At 41.2% G+C, this 22,478-nt stretch overlaps 1 protein-coding gene across 12 annotated transcripts in view; it reads right to left on the reverse strand.

The window, feature by feature from the left end:
* Positions 1 to 17,263, reverse strand: part of Hfm1 (helicase for meiosis 1) — a 73,142-nt gene extending 55,879 nt beyond the window's left edge. For 11 of the 12 annotated variants that reach the window (XR_007594244.1, XR_007594245.1, XR_007594246.1 and 8 more), the window contains exons 1-12: positions 16,971 to 17,263; positions 16,335 to 16,404; positions 13,084 to 13,181; positions 12,173 to 12,285; positions 11,068 to 11,359; positions 8,358 to 8,545; positions 8,057 to 8,104; positions 4,883 to 4,953; positions 4,324 to 4,456; positions 2,995 to 3,146; positions 2,229 to 2,306; positions 1,864 to 2,019 (exon numbers count right to left, since the gene is read on the reverse strand). Coding sequence is in view for 8 of the 12 variants with exons in the window: in XM_050155810.1 (XP_050011767.1) it covers positions 1,864 to 2,019; positions 2,229 to 2,306; positions 2,995 to 3,146; positions 4,324 to 4,456; positions 4,883 to 4,953; positions 8,057 to 8,104; positions 8,358 to 8,545; positions 11,068 to 11,359; positions 12,173 to 12,285; positions 13,084 to 13,154 (1,302 nt within the window). In the remaining 4 variants the exon portion in view is untranslated. Of the gene's footprint in view, positions 1 to 1,863; positions 2,020 to 2,228; positions 2,307 to 2,994; positions 3,147 to 4,323; positions 4,457 to 4,882; positions 4,954 to 8,056; positions 8,105 to 8,357; positions 8,546 to 11,067; positions 11,360 to 12,172; positions 12,286 to 13,083; positions 13,182 to 16,334; positions 16,405 to 16,970 lie in introns of those variants that run through there. The other variant, XM_050155816.1, reaches the window with a different exon arrangement.
* Positions 17,264 to 22,478: the final 5,215 nt, after the last annotated feature.

Raw genomic sequence — 22,478 nt, forward strand, 5'->3', positions numbered from 1 at the left:
AAAACATAATAGGCTGAGAAGTAAACAGGAGTGACAAACAGTAAGACCATATACTAGCTTTTAAGAAGTTTGCCTAGGGGTTGGAGAGATGGCTCACAGGTTAAGAGTTCTTCCAGAGGACCTGAGTTCAACTCCCAGCAACCACACAGTGGCTCACAAGCATCTGTAACTCCAGTTCTAAAGGATCCAATGCCTTCTTCTGACCTCCAAGAGCACCAAACATGCACAAACATACATGCAAACAAAACACCTATACACATATAATAAAAAGAAAAGATTGTTTAGGAATTAAGGAAAAAGTCATATATTATTATAGAAAGTATAATACAGCAAACAACTCTTGGTCTAAACACCATGTCCAATAACCATGAAATCATCCTTGTGGTTACATAAGGACAAGTCCACATATTTGTCCTTTTGAAACAACCACTCATGCTACCACATACAGGGCACAGGACTGAGGGAGTGGATGTTCACTTCAGTCATTGCTTTTTCTCCTCTACCACATTCTATTGTACAATTAAGAGTCAGCTCATTCTAGCCGGGGTGGTAGTGATGCATGTCTTTAGTCCTAGCACTGGGGAGGCAGAGGCAGGCAGATCTCTGTGAGTTCAAGTCCAGCATGATCTACAGAAAGAGTTCCAGGACAGTCAGGACTGTTACCCAGAAAAACCCTGTCTTGAAAAACCAAAAAAAAAAAAAAGTTAGCTCATTCAATGATCATGACACATTACTATCCAAGTTACAAGGTGTCCAAAATAAGTGAACACTAGCAATTTTAGATAAAAGCAAGTAACAGATTTGCATTGCATTGAAAATATTTTATTAAATTTTATCAAATTTTATGGCCATAATTTTGTTATACCAATGAAATCTAGCATTAACCTTCTACATATACTAAATTTATTGTAGTGTGAATAAGAAAAATCCAGCGGCTAACCCCTTGGTCTCAGTTAAGCTGTGGGATAATACTTTTGTACACTGTAAAGATTTGTCACTCATATTAGTTTAATTAATAAAATGCCCATTGGCCAGCAGCCAGGCAGGAAGTTTAGTCAAGGCAATAGATTAAGAGAATTCTGGGAAGAGGAAAGGGAGAGACACAGTCACAAGTCAGACTCAGAGGAAGCAAGATGAGAATGCCTTACTGAGAAAAGGTACCAAGACATGTGGCTAAACATGACAAGAATTATGGGTTAAGTTGTAAGAGCTAGTTAGTAATAAGCCTGAGCTAATAGGCCAAACAGTTTAAAACCAATATAAGCCTCTGTTTGTTTCTTTGGGACTAAATGGATACCGGACTGGGTGGGATAGAAACTTCTGTCTACAAATGGCACCCAAACGTTCATCAGAGGTAAAAGTTCTCTCAGTTAAGAGTAGTAATCATTGATCTTCCACTTTAACCCCTATAGATTTCAGAGACCAGAGAAGCAGAGCTGTAAGCCACTAAATAGACCTTTTACCTTTACTAATGCTCAGATCAAAGGGGCAATCCTAAGACTACCTAGACTGTACTGTGTCTCCACCAAACCTCAGAATCCACACTCCAGTGAGCTCTTGTCTCTTCCCCTTTATATTCCTCTCTCCACCCAGCCATATCACTCCTGTCTCTACCTCCCTAGTGCCTGGATTAAAGGTGTATGACTCCCAAACATGGGATTAAGGTGTAAGCCACCACTGCCTGATGTCTAGTGTCTTAGCTTTGCACTCTGATCTTCAGGCAAGCTTTGTTTATTAAAATACAAAGAAAATATCATTACAATTCATTAAGTGACTGACAGAAAGTTCCATCTCCTCCGAGATCGAATTGACTAAATACTCCATACATAATGCAACGTGAAGCAAGTGAAGATTGTGACTTACGTCCTCAGCATTGGGAATGGTTGCAGACACAGCTACAAATCTCATAGGGACAGGGCTGGCATTCTGCAAAGTCCTAGATAAAGACTGGACAGTTTTCATTCTGCTAACAACAACCTCAAGAATTGGACCACGGTTTTCGTCTTTTATAATATGCACCTAGGTAAGAAATCAAGAGGGAATCATTAGGTATAAAACCAAAAATCTAATTAGTCAATCAAAATACCCAATATTATTTTTTTCCTTGGAAAAATACATATTTTCCAATTTGAAGAACTAAAAGCATTATTTTACTGAAAATGTCATTTCTTTCTATCCATTTTAATTAACATTCTCTATTTATCCCTGAAAGTGAATGCATTCACTACCTCATCAATGAGAAATAGTCGAACCAGCTGGACTAAAGAGTTGTCTCTCCACTTCCTGGTCATGCTGTCCCACTTCTCCTACAGGAAAAAACACATGCAGTTTATTCTGATAAGGAACTACAAGTATTGTTTAAGACACTGATAAATTTTGTCAGACATATTACAAACAAGGGAACATTTTGGTTGATTCCTTAAAATTTCTCCCAAAGAGTCGTGGATTAATAGTGAAGTGATTTTAAGAGTCCTAAAATGCAAGGTCTCCAGTCTTTGAAATAATCACAAGTCAAGAACTAACTATGCGATCCACACGATGTGTGGGTGCTTTGTCTGCACTTATGTCTGTACAGCATGTGCATGTAGTGCGTGTCCTGAGAGGAGAGGTGCTGGAGGCTCAGGGCCTCCAGAAGAGCAACCAAGGCTCCTACCCAGTGAACCCTCCCCAACCCACTAATTACATAGATTAAAGCCCTGTCAAGGTATTACTTCTACAACACACTTGGGCAAATGAATATAAGGAAAAGACACGGTTATAGATTATCCACAACTACAAACTGCTTTGTTTACTCATTGCTCATATATGTGATCATTTCTCTTCCACGTTTTTAAATCTATGGATAGTCTCTCCATAACCTGAATAATAGTACTTTTATGGTAATTTGTCTATATTACAAATACATGCTTGTACTTGGCATTTCTTTTAACAATTTTTCTTAATGAAGACAAACAAATTTATTTTCAAGTAAATAATGAAACAAATAATACTTACTGGAGTCGTCATAATTATATGGGTATGTTGAATCTCAAATAGGTCATCCATTACTGTATCTCCAGTAAGTTCTTTACAATTCAAGCCCAATGATCCAAATTTTTCTTTCCAGTCATCAAACCGCTGACTACAAAGGGCTTTTATTGGTGCCACTAAAATAATACATTTATTTTGAACACCAGTGCAATTTTAAAATTGTTTTCTCAAGCTCTAGTTAATAAATTTGTCTAAAAATAAGTGTGTATTTATTATTGCTATGTAATATTGTTAAAGTAATAAACACAGTAAGCTAAAAAGTAATCACCAAGAAGAGCTAAGTTTGAAACACAAGTGATCGCTCAGGCAATGTAAAGATGGGGAGAGATGGACAAGTGATTGTTGCTTTTTCCTATGAAGCCTTCTGTGATCAGTCATTTCTTTACACTGTGTGCATACACTACTTTGGGGAGTCTTATGAAATATACACCCAAAAGAGGAAACAAATGTTTCTATACAAAATTCTACAATTGAGAAATATATGATTATTTGCTCATCTTTGCTGTAGAAGGTATTAGCCGCATCCCACCACCCAGCTAGCTTAACCCCCGAAATAACCACACAGAAATTGTATTAATTAAATTACTACTTGACCCATAAGCTCTAGCCTCTTATTGGTTAACTCTCAATCTTGATTTAACCCATTTCTAATAATCTGTATTTCACCACGAGGTCGTGGCTTACTAGGAAAGATTCAGCATGTCTGACCTGGCGGCTAGCTCTGTGGCAGCAATCTCTGTGCCTGCTCTCTTCCTACCTGCTCTCTGTCTACCCCGCCTACCTACGTTCTGCCCTATCAGGCCAAGCAGTTTCTTTATTAATTAACCAATGAAAGCAGCACATAGATAGAAAGACCTCCTATACCACATCTTGACTGTCCTCTTTTTTAAAATGTAAAGTTCAAATCTCAACTCAAATACTATTTTTATGTACAATTCTTGGAAAAGGTGCTTCAAATTTAATATAACAAATGAAGCCAATTGTGGCATGTTCTTATTAAAATGTACAAAGGGCCAGGGCTACAACTCAGTGGTAGAGCTCTTACCTAGCACGTGCAAGTCCCCCCTCAAGCTCAGCGTCTACACCAGACACAGGAGCAGAGAAAGACCCTGTAGGCACTGAGCACTTGTCTATAGGTTCATTCAGAGTACCACAAACACATAAATTAATAACACTTTTTAATGTATGAGCTACCAAGCTATACCAAATGATAATCTCTATGCTCTGAATTGACTTCATTTCTGCTTCACTCTCTGATTATGATTAATCAATATTTTTATAATATATACTCACTGTAAACAATCTTCATGTTGGACCATGGCAATGGAACTTCCATTAACAATCTAGTTATTGCAAGTTCAAACACTACAGTTTTCCCAGAACCAGTGGGGGCACAAATCACAAAATTCCTATCTGTGTAAAGAAGCTAAGAGAGAAAAAAGTCAACATATTATTAATATATAGAATTTTTTATTTACATTCTCAATATTCTGGAAAACATGCTTTAAGATTAGAAATATTGCTTCAAATATGTTTACCTCTACAATTGCTAAGTGTGGTCCTGTGCTGGACATTTCAACCTCAAAAACAACATATTCTGCCATATCGTACTATTCTGTCAAAATCAATGCTGGATCTAAGAGAAAACCACTCCTTTACCATTAAGAGAAATTACAATGACCTTAGCAAATACAAGCAGTCCACCGATGTGGCTCACATGCCCTCATTTAACAAGGATTTTCTAATCTCCTAAAAGGTGCTAGTAACTGAATGTGGTAGACACTATTCCCCCTCCTCAAAGAGTCACAGTTAGTGAGAAGAGGAGATATGGAAATAATTATAAAATACTTACATCATCAAAGGCTTTGGATTGTATATAGTTGAAGTAAGGGAATTCTTTGAATATACTCCTAAATTTTGCCGCTTAGAATAACATTAAGGAGTTAAATATTTCAGAATTTAGAAATGCTTACTTTTAATTTAAGAACTCAGTTTTAATGCTATTGACCTCATCCAATGAGAAGGTTTTAACAATTGCGTTTTGGCATCTTGAGAATTGATGGAAGGGAGCTGGAGAGACGACTGGGCAGGTAAGAACACTTGCTCTTGCAGAGAAGTCGGGCTCGATTCCTAGCACCAACATCGTGGTTCATAGCCAAAGTTCAAGCTACACGGAACCTGATGCCTTCTCCTGACATTGCCAGGCACCGGGCACACATGCGGTGCAACATACACAGATGCAGGCAAAATACGCATACAAATAAAATACAATTTTTAAAGTTAAAATAAAAGTAATGGAAATTATTCTACTCTACTTCCATGTTCCTTATTCTAAACGTGCCTGATATAAGGAATATAGTTTGAGAGTTAACTATGATGGGGATCTGAACATATGGAGACATGCCTGTTAGAGCTATTCTGGTTCTGGTTCTTGTCCTGACTAAGACACAACTAATTTTTGACTGCATTTCATTAAAAGGGGTGATTCTGGTTAGTTAATCTTGAATCTCTGCATTTTTATATTATTTGTGTTGTTTGATTTAATTATAGTTATCAGCATATTTGCTCAGTAAAATGAACTTGGATTGTTTCAAAGTTTAAAAATATTAACAGGATAGTAAACACTTATCCCCTCTCCAAGGTGAGGCGCTACTGCCAGACTCAGGATATTTTAATGGCACTCTTTGTATGAAGTTGCAGCTGATCAACTACATTTATTGGCACTGTATGCAGATGCACCACTAGATGTAGGCACTACAGAAAAGGAGCTCCTAAAGTGAGGCCTCCAGGACGCACTGGGGCAAGAACAGCTTTCTGCTCCTCTTTGAGCCCTAAGTGTGGGAGTGTTTTGTAGATGTATTCATTGGGACTGGACCCCACTACTCTGCAATTTGATTGGTTGTGGTTTTCTGTAATAGTCTCTGTCTGCTGCAAAGAGAAGTTTCTGTGGTGATATTTTGTTTGTGATCTAACATTTACAGCTTGCCTGAGATCAGAGTGCAGAACTAAGCCACTAGTTAGCCACAGAGGCCAAGCAGTGGTGGCACACATCTTTAATCCCAGCACTCAGGAGGCAGAGACAGATGGATCTCTGTGAGTTCAGGGCCACCCTGGGCTACACAGGATTGATCTAGTCTGAAAGAGAAAGAGAGCCAGGTGATGAAGGCTTTAATCCCAGCACTAAGGAGGTAGAGACAGGAAGTGATATGGCTGGACAGAGAGAGGCTATAAAGCAGGAGACGGGAGCTCAGGATTCAGTCTGAGGATTTGTAGAGCAGGATTTTGCTCCCTTCGGTCTGAGGATTTGATAGAGGCAAAAGGTCTCTTTAGTGGCTGGCTCCTTTACTTCTCTGATCTCTCAGCATTTACCCCGATATCTGACTCTGGGTTTTTATTATTAGGACCAAACAGAATTCACACTACAAGCTTCCTTGTTAAGGTTTCTTTAGGTAAAGTTTAGAATGCTGGCAGGTTCTCCTCTGAGATCCATGACTTCACTGAGTTGTGAGCTAGGTTTCCAGGATCAGCATGGTTTCTCTCTCATGGAGCAGGTCTTCAGAGCTGCTGGTTACAAGGCGTATGAGCAACACTGCACCTTGTGTTCATGTGCTGTGCTGGTTGTTGATGTGGTGCACAGGCGTCACAGCTGACTGGTTGGTTGCTCCCTCTTGGAAGCTTGCATGGTGCTTTCTGGTACTATGAAAGCTAGTCCTCAAAGATGGGATATTTAGGACTAACTAGATAATAGTTAATCGCCTACTATGAAAGTATTTATGTTTCCCTTCTACTGGTACAATAGTTAGGGTTTCTATTTCTTTGAAGAGACACCATGACCACAGCAATTCTTATAAAGAAAAAACATTTAATAGGGGCTGGCTTAGAGTTTCAGAGCTTCAGTCCACTGTTATTATAGTGGGACATGGTGGCATGTAGGCAGACATGGTGCTGGAGCTAAGAGTCCTTGCATCTCGACTCAGAAACAACAGGAAGTGGTCTGTGACACTGGGAGTAGCTTGAGCTAGGAGACCTCAAAGCCCACTCCTATAGTGACACACTTCCTCCACCAAAGCCATACTTTGTAATAGTGCCACTCACCTTGGGGGCTATTTTCTTTCAATCTACCACAATATGACGCCCCAGAAGCTGACTTCAGGTGATTTTTTTTTCTTAGCTCTCTACTTCATATATTGAGGCAGGTTCTCTTACTAAAACTGGAGCTTGCTGGTCAGCTTGCTCTGGTGATTCTTTCTCCACCTTTCTAGTTCTGTGACAGGCCACCATGCCAATCCAGCTTTTACTTGATTCTGAGATTTGTTCTCTGTTTGTGGGATTGTTTAGGAAGGATTAGGAGGTGTTAGAGGAGGTGTGTCAATGGGTGTGGGCTCCAGCCATTCTTAGGCTCTCTCTCTGCTTTCCACATGCTGATCAAGATGTGTGCTCTCAAATGCTTTGTCGCTCTGCCCTGCCATGGTTGATTCTTAACCTTCTGAAACTGGAAGCCCAATTAAATGCTTTCTTTTATAAAGTGCTTCGGTCATGGAGTTTTATCACAACAGTAGAAAGTAACAAAGACACTGCTCTATATCTGAAATTTACTTTCTGCTTTTCAGATGTAACAGGAATATTACCATCAGAATAATCTGAATGCACTCGGGTATCACATTAGCAATGCCCAAACATGCAGACTTGATCACAGGCAACCTCCAAATGAGGTTCCCTCTAAATCAGCAAAATTGTCCTCATTTGATTTAACCCAATATCTCTATTCTTATCCCACCATCTAATGTAAGCAAATTTCTGTGTTTAAATTGTCAAACTGAAAATAGTTCTCTGACTGGACCAGCCTGCACACCACACTTGGAGTAGCACTGATTAGCATACAATGTATCTCTTACATGGCCCAAAATATTTACTTTTCCATCTTTTTCTATGCTAACCAAATAAACACACAGGAGTACAATGAAATGAAATATTTTAAATATACAATTTCATAAATATAAAGTAGCTATTTTAAAATAAAGGATACGAATTTCTGTGACAGCCTTCAAGGAACCTAAGCCACTTGGAGTTATACCTAAAACCAAAAAATATCACATATTTATATGGATATTTTTAACCATTTCCATAAAACAACTTCAATAAAATTTGTATAACATTTTACTAAGAGATAAGTGAAGAATATTAAAATATAGCTATAAATAATGCAACAATAAAGAAATGCATAAATTGCACATGGAGAGAAAACTTACTCTATTCTGTATTCTTCCTTATGCTAAGAAATGCAAATTAATTTACATTTTCACAAAAAGCAACTGATAAGCAATTACCTTGAACGTCGCGAGGCTGGGATGTGACGGAGAAGGCCGGCACTTCGAATATGTTTTCTCCAGTTTCAGAAGCAGGAAACCCGTCTTTTGCTTTCCCTTTATTTGTGGAATACTGAAGTTTCTCTTTATTGTTGCTACCGTGCCATGATTTCTCCTTGTTTATCTTTGTTTGGGTAAGTTTCACTGGGCTAACATGAGAACCCAAGTTTATAATTTCATTAGCATAATCACATTCATGTATTTTGCCATATGTTCTAAATAACCTGAAAAAAACCCCCACGTTTTCTGCTTCTAACATTTGCTTACAAACTATCACAAAATACCCTCTTAAAATGTCCATAACTACAATTCATCACTGATAGGTCTCTTTATTTTCCTAAAACTCATCTAAGATTTTGTGACAGCTTGTCTCCAAGATGGATCCAGTGATCCTTGTCTCTTAGTCACAGGCTTTATAATCTACAAGCTGAGGCACTGAGTCAGAACTGACCGTGATCCAGCCACAGTCTAGCATGTAGTACTGTAAGTACTCTGTCAGAGGTTCTCAGTCTTCCCAATGCTGCGACCCTTTAATACAGGTCTTCATGATGTGGTGGCCTCAAACATATTATTTTCATTGCTACTTCATAACTGCAATTTGACCATTATGAATCGTAATGTAAATACCTGTGTTTTCCAATGGCCTTAGGTCACTCCTGTGAAAGGGTCATTCAACCCCTAGAGGGGTCATGACCCACAGGTTGAGAACCAATGCTCTAAAGGGACAGTTTTTCCTCCCATTTTTATATATTGCCTTCAGTCATATTTCTGATGTGGGAGTGTCATATATCAATCTGTTGATTTCATTGGTTAAGCAATAAAGAAACTACTTGGCTGGCCCTGATAGGTTAAAACATAGGTGGGAGGAGTAGGCAGAATAGGATGCTGGGAGAAAGAGAAAGTGAGGTCAGACTCTGCTCTGCTCCCAGAGAGACTCGACAGCTCTGCTATCTGGAGCAGAGACGCCAGGCTCCGCTCTCCCAGGCAGCTCCGACCCAGGATGGACGTAGGCTAGAATCTTCCCGGTAAGCGCACCTTGGGGTGCTTACACACATCATTAGAAAGGGGCTAGTCCAGGTGCGAGAGTTAGCCGAGAAGAGGCTAGATAGAAATGGGCCAAGCAGTGTTTAACTGAATACAGTTTGTGTGTTGTTATTTCAGGGCATAAGCTAGCAGGAGGCCGGGGTGCTGGGGACGCAGCCCCGCTCCTCCTATTTCAACATATTTCTTTTCATTTTTTAGCCTTAGGTTGGTCTTTAGGTTATGAAATAGGATTTTGTCTTTAACACAGTCTCGTGTGTGTGTGTGTGTGTGTGTGTGTGTGTGTGTGTGTGTGTGTGTATGTTTTCTCTGGAGAGACCCCCAGCCATGGCCAGACAGAGAAGATGCCTGTTATCTACAAATTGAAAGGGTATTACTGACAAGCAAAACTTCTCATTTGTAAAGCATATGATAGCTGTCAATCATGCCATCTGTGCCAGAAGATGCTAAAACATATATTCACAAGTACAGTTCCTGGTCAACCACATCTGTACTGGATACCCAACTTCCTTTCCCTACAAATGGAAAAGAAGTTAAGTATATTTATTCTTATCTTTTTATTTAAAGAATTTTTTGAGATTTTTAAAATTTTTATGTGTGCAGGTACCTTGCCTATATTCATGTGGTGTGTGTGTGTGTGCAGTGCCCATGGAACCCAGAAGATATAACCTATGATTAAGGTTACAGATGGTTGATAGCTACCATATGGGTGCTGGGAGTTGAACTTGGGTCCTCTGGAAGGGCAGTCAGTGTTCTGATCAACTGAGCTATCTTTCTAGCTCCATGAGCTAAGTATATTAACAAAGTAAACTCCCCAAATACTACTGTGGGGGTCTGAATGAGAAGTGTCCCCCAGGCTGACAGTGGAACATTAGTTCCCAGCTGGCGGTGCTGCCTGGGGAGGTTTAGATGAGACAGCCACCTCAGCCACCACCGGGTTTCTCTTTCTGTTTTGTGCTTGCATCTGAAGATGTTAGCTCTCAGTTTCCTGACCTGATCTCCTGCTGCCTGCTGTTGTAGCCCCTGCCATGACACAATCTTATTCTTCTGGAACAGGGGTCAAACACACTTTCTTTTTTTTTTTTATTTATTATGTATACAACATTCCTTCCATGTATGTTTGTATGCCAGAAGAGGGCACCAGATCTCATTATAGATGGTTGTGAGCCACCATGTGGTTGCTGGGAATTGAACTCAGGACCTTTGGAGGAGCAGGCAATGCTCTTAACCACTGAACCATCTCTCCAGCCCAAACACACTTTCTTAGGAAAGTCGCCTGGTCATGATCATGGTACTTCATTACAGCAACAGAAAATAACTAATACACACATCTGGTAATGTCAGCTCCTGAAAGGCAGGAACGTAGGTCCTAGGAGTGGACTCCAGGCCTGGTAATGTCAGCTCCTGAAACGCAGGAACGTAGGTCCCTAGGAGTGGACTCCAGGCCTGGTAACGTCAGCTCCTGAAAGGCAGGAATGTAGGTCCCTAGGAGTGGCCTCCAGGCCTGGTAACGTCAGCTCATGGACTGCGTTGCTGCCGTCTTTCTCACCCACCTCCTATTGAATGTAATTCTGTTCAGCGTACACCTAGTCCTCAGATTTGCTCAGAGGATTGTGTAACTATTCATTACCTTTTCTTGAATGCTGCTGTCCCCTCTCCTCTATCCTCTGCGACATTAGGTGATTTTGAATCACCAGAACCATTCTTAGCGCCCACGTGGTCTTTATATCTCTGAGACGAGCTATACACCAGCTTGCCAGCAATACGGGATGAGTCATTGTTACTTGAGCCTCCTACATGTAGGTAATCCTGTGTATCCATATTATAGGGAAAATGGAATTTTTGTGTTGGTGAAATACAATTTTTGTCTTCATTAATGATCTTCAAATTTGATGTTAACACTTTTGGTATCTTTTCTTGGCCTACAAGAAAAGAAATATACTAATTATTAATTATTACATATTCCATGTTCTTTGTGAAAAGAAATTTTCTAAATAATGACAGAAAATCTCAATTAAAAGTTTCTAAAGGAGGCCAGTGACATGGCTTAGTGGGTAAAAGTATCTGCTGTCAAGCCTGAAAACCTGCGTTCTGGCCCCAGGACCCACATGGTGGAGAGAGGAAAGTGACTTCTATAATTTATCCTCTGACCTCACAAACACTGTGGTAGTAGCTCCCATACACACAGATACTAAATAAACATAACAAAGTTCAAATTATTCTAAAGAGCCTAGTAGATAAATACAAGAATTGAAAGACTCAGTACAATAGTACTATAATCTGTACACTGTAGTCATAAAACAAAGATGCTTATTTCTGGAGGCAGACAGACCTCATCTACACAGTGAGCTTCAGGCTAGCCAAGGCTACACAGTGAGCCCAGCATAAAAAAATTCATATGCAAACATATATAAATTATGAGCCATATTAAAACATTAAAGTGTTGAATATTATCATATAAGAAATATACATTATTTGAACGTGCTTGTTTAGGGGAGAAATTTTTTGTAGTGTGTGACAGTGTTGTACTCTGTGAGTGTGTCAGCAGCATTACACACAAGCGTGTGACAGTGTGGTGTGTTGTATGTGAGTGTGTTTATAGAAGTAAATGCTCTAGATCCTGAGATTTGATGGACACGTGAAAAAAGGAATTAATACTTTAATATGCTAGTAGATTTTTTTTATACTGGCATCAACTACACAAGTTTGACTTCACAATAAACATGATAATTTACCTAACAGTTTATGACTTTCAATTTCTTCCTCTAACTCTTGAATATCTGGAATTTCTGAAATCAGTGGAGCTGGAGGGAGAAACCAATCCGGTGATTTCCCCTTAACTGGGAAGCTACATAGAAAACAAAATGTGAGTATATGTTAATAAGGACAGGCTATCAAAAATCACTTATTTATTAAACATGACTCAAATACAAACCTGGTGTGGGACAATTCTATATTCTGTCAATTATATTTTAAATAAACACTGATTGGCTGGTAGCCAGGCAGGAAGTACAGGTGTAAAAACCAGACAGGAAGTAGAGGTGGGACAATGAGAACAGGAGAATTCTGGGAAGAAGGAAGCTCTTCCTGCAGTCCTGCCCAGACCACAGAAGAAGCAGGATATGACCTGCCCTGCTGAAAAAGGTACCAAGCCATGTGGCTAACACAGATAAAAATAATGGGTTAATATAAGTTACAAGAGTTAATAAGAAGCCTGAGCTAATGGGCCAATCAGTTTATCATTAGACTCCCTGTGTGATTTTCTTCGGGGCTTACTGGCTGCTGGAACCGAGCAGGACAGAAACCCCAACAAGCAGGCCCTCTTGTAAATAAGTTTTCTGCCATGGTTTTGCTTTGCCCCTGTATGGCAATGCTCTCATCTTGTCTCTGTGTCACAGGACTGACACACACTGCTGTGTGAGGACACTAGCTTAATGGGAGCTGGACCCCATTCCATTGTCCCCTCACTCAGCTTCAGCAGACAACCACTTGTGACATACCTCACCAATAATTACAGGTAATCAACACGTAAATGTCATCATTACTCTATTCTAGATTAATCCCATAAGTATGAAAAATTGGAAGCCCCTAAAATCATAAAACTGAAAAGAAAACATTGCACGGCCCTTGTTTCAGGCACACTTACTTTCCAGCTTCACCTGGGCTGCTGAAAAACAAATTATCCAGGGGGAAAAAGCAATCGTTTGATTTCGGCATTGCTAAACACCAGACTCTGTCTGAAATCTACAAGATACAAGGAAAGGTTTATATTCATTTACAGGGATGTAAAAGTGACTTTTAGACAGGTAAATGAGAATCACTAATTTCCCAGAATGCTTTCTAAATACAGCCACATGCAACTCTTTAGTTCTGTCTTCTGTAAATTCTCTGAAAATGCCTCAACACGAAACACATCATTCTCTGTCCGTTCCTGTATTTCCCACGTGTTCCTGTCTTTATACTGCACGAATGCCTGTCCGTTCCTGTGTTTCCCACGTGTTCCTGTCTTTATACTGCACGAATGTCTGTCCGTTCCTGTGTTTCCCATGTGTTCCTGTCTTTATACTGCACGAATGCTCAGAAAGTATATTCTTCACCTGATGAATCCTCACCACTGCTTAAACCACACACTGCTCATTTTTCATTTCAATTATCACCCCCACTACACATTGAAACTTACCTCATTTTCTAAATCCTAAAACATAATCACATTTATATAGGTCAAAACATGAAATTGGATACACAAATCATAAAACATAAATTACATTTCCATTTCTTATGAGATAGTCAATAACTTGTCCTCAGGACAGAAATTAAAATTTTAAAAACTAAGTGAATACGTTCTCATGGCAAAAGTCCATTTCATGTTAGAATATACGTCACCAAGATTGAGTTCTCTAGTGAAGACATAATCACACGTAGGAGGAATGTAGGAGGAGGGCTATTTCCACTGCAGATCTTGACAAGACACCACAGGAGAGAGACTCAACCCTGCACACACTTTAGGATGGTTCTTACTGAACCAGAACATTGGGGGGGGGGTCATTGTTTTAGTTATTTGGATTATATTTATTTATTTTACTCTTCTCAATGTATTAATCACCCAGTCCCTGTCAGAGGCTGTGGAAACATACAGCATGTGACAACTGATAATCCAGCTATCAGCCCCTCAGAGGAGTGACCCTGACGGAGGTTAACCCTGTCCAGGCCAGGTCTGGAGGACATCAACCCTGGACTCTGTTGCCCACTTTTGCTAAAGCGGTTTGGTATCTCTCCAGTAACACGCATTTTCATGTGATGTGTACATGTAATCTCATGATTGCATCTCAGTCGTGTGGGCACATGTATCTGTGGGTGGTCAGGAAGATGACTTAATTTAGCTATAAAATTTTGGTGTACAGACTATGTGCCGGGACATGCTTCATAACTAGATCTATTTGTCCTACAAGGACCATAGCCACTTCAAAACCTGTCTGTAGCTGCCGAAGGAGACAGACACCCCACCCTGGAACCTTACCTGTAAACCACGAGCCTCGTGGCAAAATACATAATAATAGGAAAGGGTTAATTTAAGATGTAATAGTCAGTTAATAAGCCTGAGCTAATAGGCTGAGCCGTGATTTAATTAATACAATTTCTGTGTGGTTACTTAGGGTCTGGGCAGCAGGAAGTGAATGAACAGCCTCCGTCCTACAAGCTCTCTATTGCTTAACCTAGGAATGTGCTTCTGACCAATGAGAGGTAACTCTTGTAATTTTTTATTGCTTCAGGACTCCTGTAAGGAGACAAGTTTTGAAGCTAGGAGAAGAACTAGGGTAAAAAAAAATGCTAGGAAGAATTAGAAGTAGGACGGGAGAATTAGGATAGTAACAGAACAATAAAGAGACCCATGAGGAAAAGCACACACTGAGAGAGGTCACCCTCAGATAACCTAAGAAAAACGCTCTTTTCACCTGTTGTAGCGTCCAGTCTGAACCCTGAAGAGAGTCTTTGGGCTCTCGGAAACACCAACAAAAGGAAAGCAAAAAAAAAACAAAACGAGTAAACGCGATTCTATAAACACCGTCCTGACTGCATGATAACACGCCTAGGAAAGCGGCAGAAAGAACAAGGGAGTCATCCTGAAACACGCTAGCAAATCTTTACGTCTGCTTATGCAAACAGTTTCAGAACTTGAAAAGCTATTTGAAAAACCTACGCTAATCAACTTGGTATTTATTGTTCAAGAAGCTGCAATGTTTCCCGTCTAGCGTCAGAACTGTATTTTAATCAACAAAAAGTTTATTAAAGCCCATCAAACCAGGTTTACATGGCTCTGCTACCTCAGAGTTTAAGTAGAAAATCTCATTACTATCATGTATGATCAAATTTTTTCTTCTAAAAGAAAATAAGACAACAAAACATATTAAAACTAATTTTAAATGTTATACTATACAAAAAGACCTCCTAAATAAACAGAAAATACTGTCACAAGAATTTTTTCTAGCTCTAGTACAAAGTTAACAGCAAACATTGTAGTACATAATAAAAACACCACATATATATTAACATACACACATATATTAATATATATATTATTCTGAAGCACTATGGTAAAATTTTTATCTCAAATTTCCCATCCCTCTCTCCCGCATTATTTTTCTTTATAACATTTATCTATAATTGGTACTGTGTACTTAGTTGTTTATCTTTCTCTCTGCAAAGAAGGGATTTTTTTTCTTAATATGTTTCAATAACCTAAAACAGTTCCTGACAGAGAGCATATAATCAATAAAAATTCACTGTGGAATGCATGTACTAGCAACCAACTTATAAAATAAGACAATTTCAGCTAACTGATTACCCCTAATTAATGTTAAGTTTAAATTTTTGAATTTTTCTTCTAGCTCAAGATTCATGTAGTCACACCATTAAGGCTCTAAAAAGATGGTGAATTTGGAACTTACATCATGTAAATAAATGATTTTTTTTTTAAAAACATAGTATCTAAAATAAACCCTGCCACATTTTGACATAAGTTGGTAAATTTTTAATTAATATTTCAGGGTTATATTCAGCTATTCTAAATTACCACAAAATTCTTATTTCAGATCTAGGCATGGTGGTGGGAGTGTAAAATCCAGGCCTGGGAAGGTGGAGGCAGGAGCATCAAAGGCCGGTCTCAGCTGAGGTCAGCCTGGGCCACAGCAAAAACCAAGTTTCCCCACAAAATGGAGTCCAAAACGCAGTAAGCAATCACCTCACTTTTACAGTTCATAGTTTGCTGCTTGTAGAAGTTAACACACCTTTCTCTAACTCTATTGGCAACTTTAATATGGCATGCTCTGTAATCTTTCACTTAGTGTATAAAATTACCGGGTTGCGGGTTTCTTAAAAGTTGTACATTTAAAAACGTACTTGGACGTGGGTGGCTCACGACGGTGATGCCAGCAGGAGGGGCTGCACAGGGAACTCCGGGATACCGAGGCTACACAATAAACAACAAACAAACAATAAACAAACAAATGCTTATTTCAGAAGGGCCTGAGTCCTCACAGGACTCCAGACTCGCTAGAGTCACACTCAGCAGTGACGACGGAGCCCCGCAAAGGCAGGCCCCCAGCGAATCTGACAGGAGCTGAGGGGAAAATGGACCCGGGGCTCTGGGTCCGCGGCCGTGTGCACGCGGGGACCCCTCGCCCAGATCCGGGTCCGTGGCCGTGTGCACGCGGGGACCCCTCGCCCGGATCCGGGTTCGCGGGCCCTGTGCACGCGGGGACCCCTCGGTCCGGGTCCGTGGCCGTGTGCACGCGGGGACCCCTCACCCCCCCACTCCCCACACACACACAGCTCCGCGCCTCAGGCCTCCCACTGACAGGAATGTCGAGCACGCTCACCCGCCCGCCCAGCAGAGGGCGCCCGGCGGAGCTGCCCACAAGCCCTCCGCGTCCACGCCCCCTCCTCGCCCGCGCCCTCTGCTCACCCACGCGCCATGCTCACCCACGCGCCCTTCTCGCCCACGCGCCCTCCCCACTCACTCAGGCCCCCGCTCACCCACGCGCCCCCTCACACCGGCCGGTCGCTCACTCGCTCCCCACGCCTGAGGCCCGCCAGGCCCAGGTCCAGGCCGCAGCGCGGAGTGCCGATCCGCCGGCTCCTCCAATGACCCCCCCAAGCCTGGCTCAGTCAAACTCCAAGGAATGGATTGGCGGCGCCCCTCCCGCTCCCAGCGCGACCGTTCCCTGCAGCAGGGTCGCTGGGTTCCAGCCGTGCGTGGACGGGCGGGGCACCCAGGGCTCTGCTAACCGTCTTAACCACTGCAGCTCCGGGACCCGGTGTTCTCACGACCTAAAAAGGACCTTAAGTGTCTCGTTTAAAATGGCAACCAATAGGTCACCATTACTATGACAACTTTAGTTCAGAAATAAGTTTTTTTAATATTTATTTATTATGTATACAATATTCTGTCAGTGTGTTTGCTTGAAGGCAAGAAGAGGGCACCAAACCCATTACAGATGGTCGTGAGCCACCATGTGGTTGCTGGGAATTGAACTCAGGACCTTTGGAAGAGCAGGCGATGCTCTTAACCTCTGAGCTATCTCTCCAGCCCCAGAAATAAGTATTTTTAAAAGTCGCGGCGCAGCCGGGCGGTGGTGGTGCACGTCTTTACTCCCAGCACTCAGGAGACAGAGGCAGACACAGCTCTGTGAGTTCAGGGACAGACTGGTCTAAAGATCGAGTTCCAGGACGGTCAAGGCTACAGAGAGACTGTCATGAAAAATGAAAATCAATCATCAAACAAATAAAAATTTAAGAAGTCTCAGTGACTTTGAATTGATTAAAGATGAACGACCAAGTCAAGAATGCCGTGTTCTTAAACGGCAAACTCAAATTACAAACGTAAGTTACCTTTTTAAACGTCTTTAGCAGAGTTGTCCTGTGACGACTAGCCCGGTGTATTTTTATAGGAAAACTTGTAGCTGGTAAAATAGCGATTCAATGATCCCTTTCTCCCAGAGATGTTTAGATTAAAAAAAAAAAAAATCCTCCACCTCTGTCCACCAGGCCCCATTTAATTCTTCCGACTTACTCTTTTTTTTTTTTTCCTTTGCGAGTTTACTGCCTAACAGCTATGTAACCTATAACCTTTGGGGGAAAAACTGAACTTCAAATCTTCATTTGTCATCCTTTATGGTATTAATTCCTAATTCATAAATGTTCAATAATATCAATTTCTTTCAACTCTCCTGGACTATAAAAATCAATCCTTGTAACTTGAGAAACCTACTATTTCAGAACATAAACTAATAAATGGACTATTTCTTAACTTTTATTTCGTTGTTGTTGTGAGTTTTGTTTATTTTTTTCCAAGACCGCATCTCTCTGTGCAGCCCTGGCTGTCCTAGAACTCAGTCTGTAGACCAGGCTTTGAACTCAGAGATCCACCTGCCTCTGCCTCCCGAGTGCTAGGATTAAAGGCGTGCGCAACCACTGCACAGTTCGTTTGTTTTTTAAGATGCAAAAAATACACGAATGTTCGTGCAGTTCCCTGAGAGGCTAGAGCTGGAGTTGGACTGTGGGTCTCCTGAAGGAGTGTGGGTGGTAGCCCAGAGCTCAGGCCCTCTGGAAGAACATCTCTCTAGCAGCAGGATGCATTGGGTTAATGAAGGCAAGGGTCTTAGCAAAACAGGATACATTTGTTATGGACCAAATGTTTACTAACCTTCTAATTTGCAGAAATTCAAATGTTGAAATCTAATTCCCAATATGATGGTATTTAGAGGTGGGACCTTAAGGAACAATTGGTTCAAAGTGGAGCTTTAGTGAATAAGATCAGTGGCCTTGTAGGAGATCAGAAAGGTTGGTGGCTACAGGGACACACGCCTGAGTTCCCTGAAGCTGGGGAGCTGAGGAAGGATTCAGTTCAAGACCCTGTCTACCAAACAAACCAAGCAGATGCATGGAGAGTCAGAGGAAGTCTCTTACCCGAAGCTAAATCTACCAGCATGTGGCCTTAGATGTCTCAGATCTTGGAAATGAGAGCATTAACCTGTTTAAGATATCCATTCTGTGGAAATTTGTTAAAGCAGCCGAACTAAGACATTGTCTTAAATTATGGAACTCAGCAGCAGAAGGGTGCAGAGAAGATGTCCCTGTCAGCACACAGAGCAGCAAATGGCTACTATGTTCCTTTAAAATAAACTTTCAGTCATTTAAGAATGCAGTATTCGCCAGGTGGTGGTGCCTGCCTTTAATCCCAGTACTGGAGAGGCAGAGGCAGGAGAATCTCTGTGAGTTCCAGGCTAGCCTGGTCTACAGAGTGAGTTCCAGGACAGCCAGGGCTACACAGAAAAATCCTGTCTCAAAAAGTCTACAAGAATGTACTAGCTTTGTGGGAGCCTAAGCGGTTTGGATGCTCACCTTTTAGACCTGGGTGGAGGTGGGTGGTCCGTGGACTTCCCACAGGGCAGGGAACCCTGATTGCTCTTTGGGCTGATAAGGAGGGGGACTTGATGGGGGAGGGGGACTTGATGGGGGAGGGGGACTTGATGGGGGAGGGGAGAGGGAAATGGGAGGTAGTGGCGGGGAGGAGGCAGAAATCTTTAATAAATAAATTTAAAAAAGAAAAAAAAAAGAATGCAGTATTCTATAGAACCTTACCTTTTCACCAAAATAATACGAATGTGAAAATTTTAATGTTTAGAAATACCAAGATAGTGACAGTTAATACAAATGCAAGTGGGATGGCTTGCTTTGTTTTTTAGTGATCTTACTCCTAAAGCTTTAGTTTTACAAATTACCAACATGGTAACAATCTTTCTAATGAAAAGAGAGTCAACGCTGGCAAAGGCAGACTTGTCTGCAGAGTGGGCTCCAGGCCAGCCAGGACTACACAGCAACACCCTGTCTCAAACGAAGAAAGATAGGGCTGAAGAGATGGCTATTCCTCCTGAGGTCCTGGGTTTAATTCCCAGCCCCTACATTGTGGCTTAAAACTGTAACTCCAGTTCCAGGGATCTAGCATCTTATTATAGACATATACACATGCAAAAAAACAAACACAAAATAAATTCTTAAAGCAAAGCAAAACAAGAAGTGACTTTGTTTCTTTAAGCTACACACTACTGAGCTTAAACATTTTATCCAGAGGTAAGTTAGAAAATATCTTGATATAAATATTTTGTCATCAGAGCTGGGCAGTGGTAGCACACACCTTTAATCCCAGAGCTCAGGAGACAGAGACAGGTGGATCCCAGTTCAAGGCCAGTCTGGTCTACTGAGCAAGTTCCAGGGCAGCCAGGCATACACACAGAAACCTTGCCTTTAAATACCAAAAAAAAAAAAAAAAAAAAAAAAAGTTATTGAATATTATATTTCCTGAAATTGCCTTTGTCTGGCCCCTAGCTCTTCTTTCTGCCCTTAAACAGACACTGACATTGTTTTTTTTGTTTTGTTTTTGTTTTTGTTTTTTCTTTGTTTAATAGGCCAGGCAGTAATTGGAGGCAGGTGGATCTCTGTGAGTTCTAGGCCAGCCTGGTCTACAGAGCTAGTTCCAGGATAGCCAGGGCTACACAGAGAAACCCTGTCTCAAAAAAAAAAAAAAAAAAAAAAAAGTTTAAAAACTTTGAAGAGATTTCCACTGTATTTGCAACATCTACTGTCAGGGTAGATTTAAATAGAGTATACAAAGTATTTTTCTCTTGATTTTGCTCCTGAGTGGCAGCTCTGCCACCATATGCACAGATCACATAAAACATGTATGTGCACCAGTCTCAGAGCCGCTCTGACATTTGTTAATATTTTATTTCCCACCACCAACCATCCAGTCACCATATGCTTTGAGTTTCCCTTCCACGGAGATTGCTTTGCACTCCTCAGTATAAAACACACGTGTAGTCATGGTTTCTTGGCCTCTTGGCCAAGGCTAAGATCCTGGAGCTGCCGGGAAGTTTGACTCCAGGAGGTAGAAACTGTGATGCGAATGGGGGAATGCACACCTCTGCAGATCAGACACAGCCCCAAAGCCATCTTCAGGCCTCACTTGTAAGCATTTATCTCTGGTGGAGTCTGTCTCCTAACTGATACGATCGCTCAGAACATTCTTATCTATTTTCATTTCTGGGTTCTAAAATGGAGCAAAAACTTAAGCAAATAAATAATTTAAACCCCTTTATTATACTGCAAATTCTATAATAATTAATTTCTTTAAGATTTAAAACTTAGGACCTGGGGAGATAGCTCAGTGGTTAAGAGTACTAGTTCCTCATCCAAAGGACTCAGGTTTGAGTCCCAGCACCCAAGGGGTAGCTCACAACTGTCCGTTATTCCAGTTCAGAGAATCCTATGCCCTTTTCTGGTCTCTGCTGAAACCAGGCGTGCACATGATACACAGGCATACATACAGACACAAAGCCCATACACAGAGAATATTAAAATAAAATGATTGTAAAGACTAAAAAGAGTAGCGACCCAGAAAACTCACGTTGTTTATCTGGCCGTGGCCCTTCTTTTGCTACTCCTCTTGAGCAAAGCTTGACAGGTGGCTCCTAGAGCGTTGGCTTCTACTTTGTCCTATCAGGACTGTTGACAAACTACAGTGGGAAAATAGGCAAGCTAGGCAGCCCAGGGCTTAAAGGATATATAAACACAGCCTGGGATGAAATCCAGCAGTCTATAACCCAGAGAAGAAGACTCAGGAAATAGCTGGTTTCTTCCAGATGTTCCGGGGACTCTTGGAGCAGTGTATTTATGCTTATTCTTTGGCCATGTTTTCATAGGCATGGCTTCTGAAAGCAGACCCAGAATCACCAAGTCAAAACCAGTGCTGAATGAGAAATAGATTCCAGCCCGGAAGATTAATGAACAAGGCCGATTTCTGTATCATAAAATTTATGAATAAATAATTTATGTACCTCAAACTGTATCCATTTAAAAATACAACTCACTGAGTTATAACAGCTGTATCTACTCAAGAAGTCACCACCTTGACAGAGCATCTCCAGGACCCTGAGGTCCTCCTTCCTAAAGTCAACTGGCCCTATCTGCCCTGTGCCCTAGCAACCACTGACCTGCTTTTTATCCGTCAGGGGCACTTCCTGTTCTCTATCAGTGCAATCTGCATCTGGGGTCTGGTTTCTGTCATTCCGCCTAATCCTCTTGACCTTCATCCCTATTGGTTGTCTGCCAGCATCTTATGCCTTCAGATGGCTGCTGTTCTGTGTGGTTCATTTACCATTGTTGACGGATACAGTCCTCCTCGTATGGGATGATGTGGTTCTGTGTGGTTCATTTACTATGTTGACCGGTACAGCCCTCGTATGGGATGATGTGGTTCTGTGTGGTTCATTTACTATGTTGACTGGTACAGCCCTCGTATGGGATGATGTAGTTCTGTGTGGTTCATTTACTATGTTGACTGGTATAGTTCTCGTGTGGGATGAGTGCTGTTCTGTGTGGCTCATTTACCACTGTAGACCGGTACAGCCCTTGTGTGGATCACTACAGAGTGTTTGTCCATTCACCACTGGCTGTGTTTCCAGTTTGGGCTTATTATGAATAAAG

This window comes from Alexandromys fortis, unplaced genomic scaffold (assembly GCF_014885135.2).
Source record: "Alexandromys fortis isolate MF-2015 unplaced genomic scaffold, M_Fortis_MF-2015_v1.1 scaffold_87, whole genome shotgun sequence".
NCBI lineage: Eukaryota > Metazoa > Chordata > Mammalia > Rodentia > Cricetidae > Alexandromys > Alexandromys fortis.